The sequence below is a fragment of the Dermacentor variabilis genome, chromosome 7 (genome assembly GCF_050947875.1).
Source record: "Dermacentor variabilis isolate Ectoservices chromosome 7, ASM5094787v1, whole genome shotgun sequence".
In the NCBI taxonomy this organism is placed as follows: Eukaryota; Metazoa; Arthropoda; class Arachnida; order Ixodida; family Ixodidae; genus Dermacentor; species Dermacentor variabilis.
In genome coordinates, this window is record NC_134574.1 from 16117667 (window position 1) to 16133193 (window position 15527).

General features: G+C 44.0%; 1 protein-coding gene across 5 annotated transcripts in view; it reads left to right on the plus strand.

Moving 5' to 3' along the window:
* Window positions 1-15527, plus strand: part of LOC142587347 (tRNA:m(4)X modification enzyme TRM13 homolog) — a 424180-nt gene that overhangs the window by 283097 nt on the left and 125556 nt on the right. For 4 of the 5 annotated variants that reach the window (XR_012829490.1, XM_075698280.1, XM_075698279.1 and 1 more), the window contains one exon: window positions 11316-11470. The exons of the other annotated variant lie outside the window; for it this stretch is intronic. Coding sequence is in view for 3 of the 4 variants with exons in the window: in XM_075698280.1 (XP_075554395.1) it covers window positions 11316-11470 (155 nt within the window). In the remaining variant the exon portion in view is untranslated. The remainder of the gene's footprint in view (window positions 1-11315; window positions 11471-15527) is intronic. 5 annotated transcript variants of the gene reach the window in all.

Consider the following 15527-nt stretch of genomic DNA (forward strand, 5'->3'; position numbering starts at 1 on the left):
AACAGTGAGCTATATCACCGCCATTACAGGGAGCGGCAGCTGCTTGTCAGACTGAAGTGACAATCTACCATGTGTACCATTTCAAGGAAAATAATTGGCTGCCAACACGAACATATCGGAATTGCTCTCTTTTGACCGATGCGTGCAAGTCACCAGTCTACTGAGTATACGAGAACGTATTCAGTCAGCGATGTTCAGTATTCAGTCAGCGTATTCAGTCAGCGATGTTCTACGCAAAGCAGACCTCGTCCAGTGCAAACTGGATCTTATCACAAATACACCCGTAAACATGCGGCCGTATCCAATACCGTTTGCTACCCAGGACGCAGTGCAAAAAGAAATTGGAGAAGTGCTATGGAAAGGCATGACAGAGCCATCTGAGTCCGGCTACCAGTCGCCTATAGTTGTCAAGAATGAGGGTGGGATAAAGCGTCTATGCAGTGATTTCAGGCAACTCAACAAAATATTGGTCAATGACAATGAGCCTATACCACGTGTGGGTATTATTTTTTTATAACTTGGGACTGCACAGTATTTTTCCAATGTTGAATTTGCTAAGGGTTACTTGGAGGTGCCCATGCATAAAGAGTTAAAACCAATGACAGCCTTTGCTATGGCCTCAGGCCTGTATTAATTTCGCTTTATGCTGTTTGGCATTAAAACCGCCCCAGCTGTTTCCAACCACTTTATGAGAAAATTGGTAGCAGACGTACCACATATTTGATGGCTTTGATGAACTTAAATGTTACATCCTAAAAGCAAATTTTTGTTCTGCACGAGACAGGAAATACATGGAATTGTACCTCATCCATAAGTTCTAGACATTGCAGCCAATAGGCCCAAGCATTTCAAAGGGATCTTTAGAATATATATCCTGTGCTAAATTTTAACTATAAACAACACCTAGTTATTTTTTATTTCTTTTTTTCTCTTCCTTTCTTTCATTCTTTTTTATGTATTTATTCAATTTTTTTTCCACGAGCACCATTTTCTGCCGCTACTTATATTCTCTTTTTGAAAAACAACAGTCAACTGACCTCCAGCAGAGTAGATATTCACTCCTCCTTCTCTCGTTGTCCAGGCCCCTTCCACGAAAAAAGGAACCTACCTTGACATGTCAACCGGCTGACAGATGACGCTACCTCACCTTCCTCAACCGACGCTGAATAGCACACCTTTCTTTTTAATTCTACACCCTCGCCGCTAACACACCTTCGTTCATTACCTCGCCCACCTGCATTACTCCCTCTCCCCTTCAGAAGAACCGTACCTATATATACTGTGCTAAGGAAAGCTTATCTCAGCTTGAAAAAGACAAGTCCACTTGTCGAAACGTTGGCTCTGGCTTTCACCTTATTCTCGTTTTCCTCATCATCCTGAATTTTCATCTCCCGCCTTCCCTGTGTTTCCTGCGCATATTTACTACTACTTCGATGATGTGCTCATTGCCACTGAAACTTGGGAGGAAGACGTGGCTACACTTAAGTCCTTTCTCCCATGAGTCAGAGAATCTTAGTTGACAATGCGGCCGACAAAAAGTGAAATTAGTCAAAGGTCAGTGAAATTCATCAGCCATCTCGTTAGAAATGGCATCATCCGACCGCAGGTTGAAACCCTTGACAAAATACTGGCTGCAAAGTGTGCACAGATGAAAAAAAAACTACACTCGTTTCTTGGGCTTACAGGGTATTAGAGAGACTCGTACGCAGTTACTACAAGGTAGCTTACCCGCACACTGAATTAACTAAGAGGCCCTAACAAAGTAGTTTGGGGAGAACGTGAACAGAAAGCCTTTGATGGACTCAAGACTTTCCTGTCTACACCATCTATACAGAGCACCAGATTTTTCTGTCTTCTGTACACTGCACTAACACATCATCAACAAGTATAGGTGCCATAATTATGCAGCGTCATGAAGGAATTCTGCACCCGGTGTCATATGCAAGCTATTGACTACAGCCATGCAAAGTTGCATATTTGACAATCGAGCGAGAAGCCATAGCTCTTACTTATTAGGCCATTCCAAAGCTTTCACATCTACTTGTTTGGACGCACGTTCGTATTACAGAATTACCACAAGCCCCTTTTTCATTAAGTCGGCGAAGCACGTCAACAACGCTGTTTTACACTGTAGCCTCGCACGAGTATTACTTCTCCGTTGAGTATATGAAAGGCAGCGAGAAGGTACGTGCGGGCTATATGAGTGCCAAGTACATACATGGAAATGTTGCATTTCGAGAGAATGTACTTCTAACTGGTGTAACTTTAATGTTCAACAACATTTCACGGCATTTTAGTTTTGTGCGGTGTGTTGTGTAGTTTCAAATGTCATATGTGCCGAGTGTGCGGTGCTCAGAACTGTAATGCTGTGTTAAATTTTATGTGGTCTTATGTGTATTGAGTGTGCGGTGCTCAGAACTGTGGGACAGTGTTAACGCTCCTGTAGTGCGTGTGTGCTACAGTGGACCAACGTATACTAAGTGCGCTCAAGTTCTTTGAAAGAAAGAACTTCTTAAAGTGGGGGGGTGATTTTGACGAAGTACTCACAAAATGAGACCATGAAGAGCAGACAACAATGAGGCTGACCTCAACAAGAAGAAGAAAAGAGCAAGTGATGCTCGTTCAGCAGATAAATATGTGCGTTGGAACGTTGGCACGACTAGGGCCACAGAACCTACAAATCCCGCATCTATACATGAGGTCCACCAAACCGGGCATCCGTCTTTGGGACAGAGAATGCCTCGGGTCATTGCTTGGCACGAGGCCTCGAAGCGGCCTGGTGCCGTCTAGGAGCTGGGGGCCACCCACCTCTTCCTGCTCCGTGCCGCTCCTTCCACTTTGCCAGTCAATCCTCACTCTACCCGCCACTGTTCCATCTCAAGGACCCTACTAGTCTCACCACGCCTCTGAACTTCAACAGCACCCTCATGAGACGGCATCAGATTTTTTCCTGTTTTCGAACAATCATACATGCATGGATCTAGTTGCAGATGTTTTTCTTGTCTGCATGCAGTCTAATATAAATGTCGTGTACTTCATAATCACGCACCGTCTCCTCCATCTCCCTCACGTCACGTACCTTACAACTTCACGATCCTAACCATCACAGTGCAAAAGGCGTTCCTTGAAAAATGGCACATACCCACTGAATTTGTGGCGAAGCCTGCTAAAGAGTTGGTTTGCTGGCCTTGGGGGAACATTCTAACCAGCATTGGAGAAACTTAAGTGACCTTATTTTGTCATTTTAGAGCGGCACATTCCCAGTGGCACATGCCTAGTTACCCAAGTTGGTTTCAAAGACGTTCATTGAAGAGTGGCATACATCTATTGGAAGATACCTAGTTAGCAAACTTGCGTTTGTCAAAGAATTTCATTGAAGGCTACCACAGAGTGAGTTACACTCCAAATCAAAGCCTAAGTGTTTCTTCACAGTGCTGACTACACAGTCCAGCGTCTACGGTAACCCTTGTCGGCGTGCAAGAGATTTGCTGAAGAGCGGCACATTTGCCCACACTCAGTGACCAAGGTAGGTCCAATGGGTGGGTTTGAGCCCAATGATCTCAGCACAGCAGCCCGATGCGCTTCCCACTGGACTACTCACTACCCAGTGATCCAGTTAGGCGATAAATGGCTAAGTATAAACATGCATAGATAAAAAGATAGCTCCCAAAAAGTGCGCTAAGTACCCAAAGAATGCTGTTAACTTGAAAGAATGCCTGTATGTGTATTAGTGAAGCTTCGTTTAGCTTGAATTCTTCTGATTACGAATTCATGCAAGCTGCTCTTTGATACGCGAAAGCTTTGTGTCGTGGTTTCTTGTGATGCAATGTTGCGACGGCGTACATGTGCAAAAAATTGTAGAAATATCCATGAGTGACAGGAGAATAAACAGTTGCTAGTAATGTCCATTCTTCTCTGATTTGTTCTTTGGGTCTGTTAATAATTTGCGCTGATGTACCATAATTATAATGCTATACCAACTAGCCCAACAGTCAGGCCTCCCTAAAAAAAGCACCTCAAGGAACACAAATGAAAGTAATAATGTGCTATTTCTTTAGTATATGTACCACGAATAAAAAAAATATCTGAAATACACAAAATATGCCTCTGGCTCCTAGTGCCCGGCTTTTGTACGTCAGGCCATGCAAAAAAATTATTACGCAGATTTGTCGGCATCAATACTAGCCATAGTGATGCCCATAAGCGGAAAGTTTTGATTTTTTTGCGGGGCAGGGAGGGCTCCCCCATCTTTCCGAACCCCGTATATATATATATATATATATATATATATATATATATATATATATATATATATATATATATATATATATATATCTTCCGCTTAAAGAAACCATATGCCCTCGAAAAGTTAATTGTTCACTGTAGTGACGGCCTTATATGAGCAATATGAGAATAGAAGACCTCATACTGGGAATCAGTTCAATTTCACAGCCCGAGTACTTTCGCAGCACCAGGAATCTGGCGTCTCTCTGTGGTGTAGTCTTCCTTCGTGAAATTCTTTTATACTTCGCTATCGCTAATACTCCTTCGCCTTCCGGCGAAACTGCAGCCTCTTCCTGTTTTTTTTCCTTTTTCTGTCCAAGTATAAGCGCTCCTGTGCATGACTGCTATTGATTCTGATTTCGAGTCAATCCGGCTTGGCCTCATTTAGGTTACTGAGCTAATTATACAGGGTACCCGAACTATCATGCACCAAGACATCAAAAAAGAGCAGTTGCGTTACTCGATGAAAGCCTAGTGCATATTGTTTCCAATACAGTGGAGTAGCCGCCAGTAATTCTTTGGTTCCTAAAATTTACTTCGACAATTGCAAGTATTTATCTAATTCGAGAAGTACTGTCCTAATTATCAAAATGGAAATATGGCATTTGTAGGCACCCCCAAATGGCATCTAATTACTCTGTTTTCAGTGACATACTAATTGCGTGCAATTTTTTTCCGACTGGCAAACAAAGCTGACGAATTATAAAAAAATACCACATTACTGTGCTCCCACCCGCATCCGAAAGCAGCGCCCTTAAATAACCCGATTGAAAGCAAGTGCATTGCCTGTCACAAACCCGAAGAGACAGTGCATCGCCTTGATAAAGGTTCTGAAGGAGCACCAACAGCAGGTTTCGTGGCCTTGCAGCTATTCCTTCCTCTCTACGTGAGAGTTATTATGCGTCTCTAGAAGCCGACTGATCACATTGATAAAAAAGCACATTCACAACGCGGCTCAAGCGACGCGCGAAACGCGAAAAGCAATGTAATAGGCATAGCATGTTTCAAAATCCTGCCTTTGCTCGCACTGCTCAACAGAGTATGTGCGCCCTATATTTCGCGCCAAAAGCTTGCGTTGTGTTGAGAAAAGGCAAAATCGATGCGTTTAATAAAGTAAATAACCACTTATACATGATCCTAATTAGCAATTTGGACGCCGGTACAAAAACAACAAGAAGGTGCATCAGATTTCAGTGTGCCCTTATTATCTATGAATTCGTAAGCTCCGTTGAACACCAGCTGGTGCCTAGAGGACGGGTTGGAATAGGTCTCCTCCTGCAGCTATGCAGTACTGGGTCCACTTTTTATCACATCTTCAGTGGCTTTCTTGGTGACCGACACTCGAATTCTATGGCAGACATCCGTTATCCTTGTCTTGAGCTAATCTGAGTCTGTCTCGATCATGTAAGTACGATCTTTCACATCGAGTGGAGAGAGGTCGGGTGACCCAGCCGGCTAATATACAGGCGCGTGCCTTCCAATCTATTGCGCATAAAAAATTGCATCCAGCCAGTTTCGTGCTCAGCTGCTACTGCGTGCTTGTGCCCCATGTTGTTTGTACCCCTTAAGTGGAAGACGTGACAGTGGAACTTCGCTGAGAAAGTCATCTACCTCTCCTTCTACCTGTTCAGTTAGTGTATGTTCGAAAAAGATCGGGCTGGTTAAAGCACCGGCATAAATTCCACACCCTACACAAATGAGGCCACAAATGCTAGAACATTCGTGCATAGGCTAGGACTCAAAGGTGGAGTCCTACGCTGCTGTTTCTTGAAGCTGCCAGATTGTCTGAGGTATTGATCATTTCTGATGATAACTGACACCTTTGGTCTACCGCCACAATTCCATGACTTATATATGTTTGCGGTTTGTCATTTGCAGCTCCCAAGGCAAACATCATTTTTAGGTTCTGCTCACTAGAGAAAGACGTGGCGACTGGGACGAAACGAACCACACCTTCAAACTTTTGCACTGACGTTGTAAATTTATTTTTGTGGTTATCGGTATTGTGCCCCCCCCCCCCAAAAAAAAAAACAAACATCCGTGCACTTCATCTAAGCTAAGACAACAGCTATCACAGCCTGTTTCCAACTAATGCGACGTGTTACTTCGGCCGAGGCGCGGCAGATAAGGCACTAGCTCGATCAGATGTTTTACAGGGCAGCTTTATATGGCTAGCAGGTTCTTCCGTCCCTCTGTCGCCTGTACGCCGAAAACTGCACCGACGCCAACTCCAAAAGAATGGAGGAAAGAAAGAGAAGCGAAAGATGCGCGCGATTGGCTGCGCCAGTAGTGACGTCGTTACTCTCCGTCGCAGCTGAGCGGGTGCGCAGCAGTTTCTGTCCAGCTCCGACACGAGTAAGCGACGCAGCATACATACTGCTGAGGAGCAGGCAGCTTTCGATCAGCAAAGCCGCGAGCAGAACCGCGAACGAACTCGTCTATGCCGTTTCGATGTTGCAGCCAGAGCGCAAGAGCAGGCTCGTAGAGGCGAGCGCAAGCGGCAAGTCGTACCGAGGATCCGGCAGCCTACTAAGCCGTCTTTTAAGGAACCGTCGGGATTAATACAGCGATAAAAAAGCGGGGCCGCGCGTTTCAGCTTCGCTGGTTGACCATCTGGACGGAGTGCTTGGGCGGGGATTTTTTTCTTTATTTCCTTCATTTCGTTCTGGGTAACTCAAAAGGAGCCTGATCGAGGGCGCTGTTTTATAATGCTGGTGGGAGTACACTCACCTGCGATTCTGCATATTTCGCAGGGTTTATTTATGAATCGGGAAAGAATAGTACGCAATTAGTACGTCGCTCAAAATACCACAGTCAGATGTCCCTTGACTGTGCCTACAAATGCCTCATTGGCACATTTATGATTATGATAGTACGTCGCGAGTTAGACAATGAATTAAGATTACCTAATTAAATCGGAGTAACGAAAAAATAACTGGCAGCTACTCCACTGTACTGGGAATAATATGCACTAGGTTTTCTACGAGTAACGCATTGCTCTTTTTTAAATCTTGGAGCACGACAGTTAATTGGGACACCCTGTATATATTTATGACCTCTACATGCAAATGACGATGTTTCCATTCCTACTAAATGTTGCAATTATTCGAAGTGTTCTTGAATGAGTAGTTAGCTTTGCTTACTGGAAAGAAGCAATACTGAGACACACATCATTCACGTGCATTTACACGCTGTTGATAAAAAATTGCCGCTGGAGTCACTAAAGTGTGCAGTTTTTTTTTTCAGGGTAAAAAAAAAGCGCGCGAAGCATTTTCAAATGAGGTGAACGTACAGCAACGTATTCATTCTCTAGGCATAAGCTATCCATACCTTCAGAAATAATTGTTAATTGGCTACCTCGCTCTCCTTAAAGATATAAGAAACTTTCTCCTGTCTCTATAGTTAACTATATTGTGTATGTGCATGATGTTTACAGTGGAAATTTAAACCAATGTTTAAGTGAGAAACTAGGGATGAGGGAGCCGCTGCTGGTACTTCTAGTGCGCTTGTGTTATTGTCATGATTTGCAGCAATAAAGTATGAATTAAAATCGGCGCACATCCGCGGCAACAATGATGCAGAAAAAAACAATAATGCACAATAAAATTTTAAGTGAAAAGGTCGAGGCAAGTCAAAGGAAACCTCAAATTGTATGGGTGACAATAGCGAAAACGACACGTTAGGTGGGGGGGGGGGCATGCTGAGGGGGGCTCAGGAACCCCCCATAGTCGGCGCGTATGGTGATGCCAATTCTATGCAGAAAACAGCAGCTTCGATAATGTAAAAATCGATAATTTCCTGTTGTTCAGGGAGCATTTGTTTTTTATCATTGCAGCAGGCACCTGGTTCATTTTTAATGCATTTTTTAGACTCGCGACGCAATGGTCATCAGGCCAGGGAGTATGCATAAGCTTTGTCATACTTTATTATTGCGTTCAATCAGATTTTGTGTGCAAACAAACTGGTCTAGCGTGTGTTCAAGTAGTACTGGAGCATCCACACTTTTTGTTCAGTTCCTATACAGTATTGTTGAGTAGTGTGGAGGGTTACACAACACTGTATCGTGATAAATAAGGGCACTTGCGTAAGCAGTGTTCAAAATTTAAGAAATTAGTCTGCTAGTCAAGGATTGGTCGAAGGTCGGTCTTAAGTCGAGTGCAATGTTTCGTGTTTGCCAAAACTCCACGCAGTGGGAAGGACTGCTCGTAAAAATTTGTACTTACGCTCTCAAAACCCTCATTGATAGAACCTACCCATGGTGAAAGTTGCGCTTGGTATTAGCCGCACACAATTACAAAAATAACACGCACTCATGAGCATATACCATTAACATTGTTACAATAGCCTAAACTTTAGATCGCATAATTGAACAACCTGACAGAAACTTCTGCTTGTCCACTGTTGCTCTCATTAAAAAGTATGTTGCCGAGTCGAACAAAGTGCAAATTTTGCATCGTTTTATTAAGAAAGTGCTGATAGTTCTGGAATGTAGTTCCGACAATACCTCCAATCGAAGTTTTGTTTTTACACACTTCCCAATCTGCAATTGTGAAATCTCACAAATAATTAAAGTTCAGTGGTGATTTCAGACAGCGCATGCCTTTGCTAGTAGAAGAATATAAGCGAAGATGTTTAACAATGCATAGAGAAAGCGTAGGTCGAATCGATCAATTTGTCTTGCCACGGTAACGAAAGAGGTCGTCATCATCAGCCTGGCTACGTCCATTTCAGGGTAAAGCCCTCTCCCATTCTTCTCCAACTACCCCGGTCCTGTTCTAATTATGGCCATGTTGTCCCTGAAAACTTCTTAATCTTATCCGCCCACCTATCTTTCTGCCGCCCCTGCTACATTTCCCTTCTCTTGGAATCCAGTCAGTAACCCCTAATGTCCATCGGTTATCTACCCTCCTCATACTAGGAGTCAATTCAATTTCACAGCCCGAGTACTCTCGCAGCACCAAGAATCTGGCGTCTCTCGGTGGTGTAGTCTTCCTTCGTGAAATTGTTTTATACTTCGCTATCACTAATACTCCTTCGCCTTCCGGCGAAACTGCAGCCTCTTTCTGTGTTTTTTTTTCCTTTTTTTGTCCAAGTATAAGCGCTCCTGTGCATGACTGCTATTGATTCTGATTTCCAGTCAATCCGGCTTGGCCTCATTTAGGTTACTGAGCTAATTATACAGGGTACCCAAACTATCATGCACCAAGACATCAAAAAAGAGCAGTTGCGTTACTCGATGAAAGCCTAGTGCATATTGTTTCCAGTACAGTGGAGTAGCCGCCAGTAATTCCTTGGTTCCTAAAATTTACTTCGACAATTGCAAGTATTTATCTAATTCGAGAAGTACTGTCCTAATTATCAAAATGGAAATATGGCATTTGTAGGCACTCCCAGGCACCCCCAAATGGCATCTAATTACTCTGTTTTCAGTGACATACTAATTGCGTGCAATTTTTTTCCGACGGGCAAACAAAGCTGACGATTTATAAAAAAATACCACATGACTGTGCTCCCACCCGCATCCGAAAGCAGCGTCCTTAAATAACCCGATTGAAAGCTAGTGCATTGCCTGTCACAAACCCGAAGAGACAGTGCATCGCCTTGATAAAGGTTCTGAAGGAGCACCAACAGCAGGTTTCGTGGCTTTGCAGCTATTCCTTCCTCTCTGCGTGAGAGTTATTATGGGTCTCTCGAAGCCGACTGATCACATTGATAAAAAAAGCACATTGATAACGCGGCTCAAGCGACGCACGAAACACGAAAAGCAATGTAATAGGCATAGCATGTTTCAAAACCCTGCCTTTGCTCGCACTGCTCAACAGAGTATGTGCGCCCTATATTTCGCGCCAGAAACTTGCGTTGTGTTGAGAAAAGGCAAATCGATGTGTTTAATAAAGTAAATAACCGCTTATAAATGATCGTAATTAGCAATCAGGATGCCGGTACAAAAAAACAACGAAAAGGTACATCAGATTTCAGTGTGCCCTTATTATCTATGAATTCGTAAGCTCCGTTGAACACCAGCTGGTGCCTTGAGGACGGGTTGGAATAGGTCTCCTCCTGCAGCTGTGCAGTACTGGGACCACTTTATCACATCTTCAGTGGATTTCTTGATGACCGACACTCGAATTCTATGGCAGACATCCGTTATCCTTGTCTTGAGATAATCTGAGTCTGTCTCGATCATGTAAGTACGATCTTTCACATCGAGTGGAGAGAGGTCGGGTGACCCAGCCGGCTGGGTCACCCAGCCTTGGTCACCCAGCCATCTGACCCAGCCATGGGTGACCCATGGGCAGGGCATTACATGCCCTGCCGATGCCCATATCTTTTTCGTGATTTCAACTAAAATGTCATTAGCTCTCGTTTGTTCCCTCACCCAACCTGCTCTCTTATCCTTTTAACGTTACACCCGTCATTGTTTTTTCCATAGCTCGTTGCGTCGTCCTCAATTTAAGTAGAACCCTGTTCGTAAGCCTGCAGGTTTCGGCCCCGTAGGTGAGTAATGGTAAAACACGGCTGTTATACACTTTTTTCTTGATGGATAATGGCAGCCTGCTGTTCGTGATCTGAGAATGCCTGCCAAACGTACTCCAGCCCATTTTTATTCTTCTGATTATTTTAGTCTTTTCGGATCCGCGGTCACTACCTGCCCTAAGTAGATGTATTTCCTTACCACTTCCAGTGCCTCGCTACCTATCGTAAGCTGCTGTGCTTTTCCGAGGCTGTTAAACATTACGAAAGACGGAATGGACTCCCCATTCCCATCTTTCACCGCGTACACTTTGCCAACAAGCTTAACGAATTTGCAATAGATTTTCCATACGTTGAGCAGTCCTTTTTGTTTTTTCTTTTCTTACCAAGTTGTGCTTGCTTTAATTGGCATAAAGCGGTTGTAATGCATATATATATATATATATATATATATATATATATATATATATATATATATACACACACGCGGTGTCCTGTCGTTGTTGTGTCACCCTGTTCAAAGCCAGACAGAAGTTACAGTTGTGGACCGTGTGCAGCGGTGTTCATGGCGTTCTCATGGCAACGTGCTGCCATCACCGTTGCTACTGGGACTCCTTTGTGGGGCGTCCCCTCCTTGAGGCATGGGGCCTTGGGCGCCAGGACTTCGACCTTATCTCCGCCATGGCCGGATGGGCCACCTGTGCCGCTAAGGGTCAGTACTACTGTTATCTTCTTAAAAGGACGTCTTGTTGGGCGAGTTGGGCCAGGATGAACTGTTAACTTCCTTGGGAAAATGTATGAAAGCAAAATGACGGTGTCACAGGAGAATGGTGACCTTTATTTATCTACATTGGGTGTTCAAGCAAAGCCTGGTACCAAGTTTTGGCCCTTATCATGGCAACAGCTATTAAGGTCAGTGGTGCACTTGCCTCGGTAAACTCTGCCGTTGCCCAAGGCTGTTGTCCCCAAACAGTTGTTGCCCATTGTGGAAAAGTTGGTTTCACGCCGAGGTCACTGTCGATCAATCTATTTTATTTGTTTGTGGTATCCTCAGGGCATTATGAAGGGGACCCATCATGGTTGCTTAGTTGCTTTGGTGTTGTGCTGCTAAGCCCAAGGTTGTGGGATAAAATTCCAGCCACAGCGATTTCGTTTAGGCGTGGGCAAAATGCAAAAACACGCGTGTACAGAAATTTAGGTGCATGTTAAAGAACGCCAGCTGGTCAAAATTGATCCAGGGTCCCCCACTAAGGTGGGCTCCATGATCAAATCGTAGTTATGGCAAATAAAACCCCATAATTTTAAATTTTTTAATATCATTAAGAAGGGGAGGGACTAATGTTGTCAACAAGCACATAAAACTCAAAGGAAAAGGGATACACTAGCTGTCAAAGACGCATAGCAATGCGTTCTAGGTATTCAAAGTAAGGGTAATGTTGACTCATCGCACACACAAATAAAGCTGTTAAACGAAGCTGAGCAAAATGCACACTGAAGAGAAAGGAGCACAAAGCGAAAGCCAGTTTGATAATACTCACAGTACATTTTAAGTGCAAGAGCAGATCTAAAAAAAAACAGTTGATCGCAAGGGAAGGAATGCATATATATTAAAGGAAATTGCCTAGCATGTTGAGGAATTTTTGAGGTCCGCTAGCTATACTGGCTACAGAAACGGGTAGGTCATTTCAATCACGGCATCACCAGGCGAGAAAATAACTTTGTAGGCTTAGAATAACTTTCCGCTCTTTTCGTCTACCTCGTTTTTTCCTGTGTTAATTCTTTCTAAGGCGCAACTCTTCCTAAGACATAACTTTTTAAGCGTCAGTGTTTTTGCTAAGAATGTAAAATTTGTAACAATGATCAATACAAAGTGATAGGAAAGGGGCCGTGTCGAACGTAGACAACCAGATACCGAAAACCGGCTGCACTCTGAGAAGGATGCTTCGCATTAAAAGAACATTGCGGGCGCACAATGGTGTAGGCATAGCATATGAAGCAGATAGTAGTATTGGGGGGGGGGGGGTGCGAACTCCACCACTGAAAAAGCTGGCGCCGCCGTCGGTATCACGTGGTATAAGGTATCACGCGGACATAGTGGCCGCGTCGGCTGCTTCGGAAGCGCCGAAGCAATCTGAAAACGAAAGATTGAAGTTCAACTGAGATGTGGTTCTGATTAAGTGAGGAGGTTTTCCCGCTTCGGGTGTGTGCTCGGCAACACGTGAAAGCAATATAATAGGTAGTGGCTGCCTTTGAAGGACTCCAATATGGTTGGAGCTCGGTGCTGTAGTACCGGGCATATGCAACGGAGCGTTTTGAAGCCTTCACAGGTAAGAGGCTGGACAAGACGCTGCGTGTAGCTTGGATAACGAAACTTAGAACCGCCAAACAGCCATCGGCTACAAGTCGGGTGTGCCGCAAGCATTTCCGCGAGGAAGATTTCTGCTGCGGCATTGGGGCTGCGATGCACAGTGAGTAGCAGAAAGCGTGCACTGAGACGCTTTCGCGCACGTAGCCCGGCTAATGTCATGAAGGTTTGGTCTGTGAACTTGTTGATGCTAGATATTTGCGTGTTCACTGGAATGGAAAGGCAAGGGCAAGAATCACACGAAAAAAAGGGATAGCATATGCTCGTTTTCGTTTTAGCACAAAACACTAATTTATACTGGATTAAGAAAAAGAAGCAGCAGGAAATTTCTCCCGGAGAAGACCGATAGAAATACTGTGTGATGCAACTTGAGAAATAATGATATTGAAAGGTCCAAGAACTTAGAAGAAAACGGAAAAAAATTTAACCGTCTCGATGGCTTAGCACAAGTCGCATTAGAGGTTAAAGTCCCTAATTATAACGGTATAATATGGAACAGCTCTGATAGTATCCACGCAAATGGTCGCTTGTGTGCTGTCAAATGATCATATGCTGCGGCCTAAAGCTGCCAGCATGGTGCGAAATTGTGCTCGCACCGAAAGCCATTATGCACAGACGTGCATGCAGGCGCACAGTCGTCCACTACGAAGGCATGCGATGGCTGTATTGAGATTTCATTCTGGTACGCTCCATTTGGTTATGCAGCCAGCCCGCTATAAGAACATATTTAACATAGTTTACTCTCAGCAATCGCCTACCTTTTACAAGGAGGCAGTTTGGGGGACTTCATCGCGGCGACCACGCGCAGTGGGCGTTCACTGTAGGCTCGCAAGGAATGGCGGTTTGCATTTACAAGAAACCCACGCCATAGCGCTCCTCACGGAGGAAGGAATAAACTGCTTATGGGTTCTACCCAGTTTGCGCGCTAGGAGAAAAGTGTGTAGTATTTTTTGCTGTAGTGGCGATGTTGTCAAGGCAGAATGGCAGTATTGATATGGTAATGTGTGCTCAGACAGCTAGCTCAGGTATGTGCTGCTCCATAGGTCTCGTAATGTGGTAAAGGTGTGGTATGTGCAGCTTTGCATTAGTCTCCATGTTTTGTATCGCCATTTTAGGTAGACCCTGGTTGTGCCCAGGCGGGACTCAAAGAAGTGAGAGCGTCTCCTCCCACTATGTTCTTTGCTGATGTTCATTGTAGTAAGCGAGCGCCTGTGCCTCGAAGTAGGTCTCTTATATTTGCCAACAGGTTTTTTTACGTGTTCCTGTTTTTGTTGCTTGCCGGTGATATTGAACTTAACCAGTTTTCTGTTGAAATGGAAATATTGCAAAGCGTGCAGAAAGGACAAACTTCAATCTTGAATAAGCTAGATTCCATTGAATCCAGGATAGCAGTACATGAATAAACGATGGCGGATACAGAATGCAGCCTTGGATCAACTAAGAAACAACTTCAGAACCTTGGTAGAGTAGTTGTACAGCATAATAATGATGAACTTGAGACTTCAGAAAGTATTGAGGGATTTGCAAGTTAAGAATGTTGACTTAGAAAATAGAGGTCGGAGGCAAAACCTTTTGTTTTACGGAGTAGATGGCAACAGGACGGAAACATGAGACCAATCCGAGGAATTGATTAAAGAGATTGTTGGCGACAAGCTGGGAAATGAAGTTACATCACTATAAAAAGCACGTCGAATTAGTGTACACCGAGAACAAAGAAAAAGAGGCTGATTATCATAAACCTCTCTTCGTATAAAGAAAAACAACAAAATTTGTCCAACGCAAGAAAATTTACGGGGTTAGAGTACAGAGTTGATCAGGATTATGCGCCAGCTACCCGGGAAGGGCAAAACCGACTATGGGAATGCGGTAAAGCACACAAAGGCGAGAAAACAAAACAAACTGGATTTTGATAGACCTATTTTTGAGGAAAAAGCTTACGTATGGAATGACGAAAAGAAGGTAGTTGCTCCGCTACAAAGAAAAAGAAAATTATGCTTGCCTGGAAAAAAACTAACACGGCACAACTGGTCGCCGTTTTAATAAACTGTAGAGTGTAACGAATAACACGGAAGAATTGGCAGGACTAATCGAGTCGGTGCGAGCTGACGTAGTTATTGGCAACTAATCGTGGCTGAACCGTGATATCAGCGATCGTGAGATGTTTCCGAGCAAATTTGTCGCGTACCGTAGAGATAGGCCGAGCCATGGGGGCGATGTATTTTTAATTGTGCGAAGTTCCTTGAAATCTGCCGTCTTAGACATCCCATGTGATGTCGAATATGTTTGGGGCACAGTTACACTAGATGATAATTATTTGTTCGCCGTAGGTGTATTTTACCGACTACTGAAGTCGGACTACAATACACTTCAATTGCTGAATGAAATATCCGAAGTTGCAAGCTGG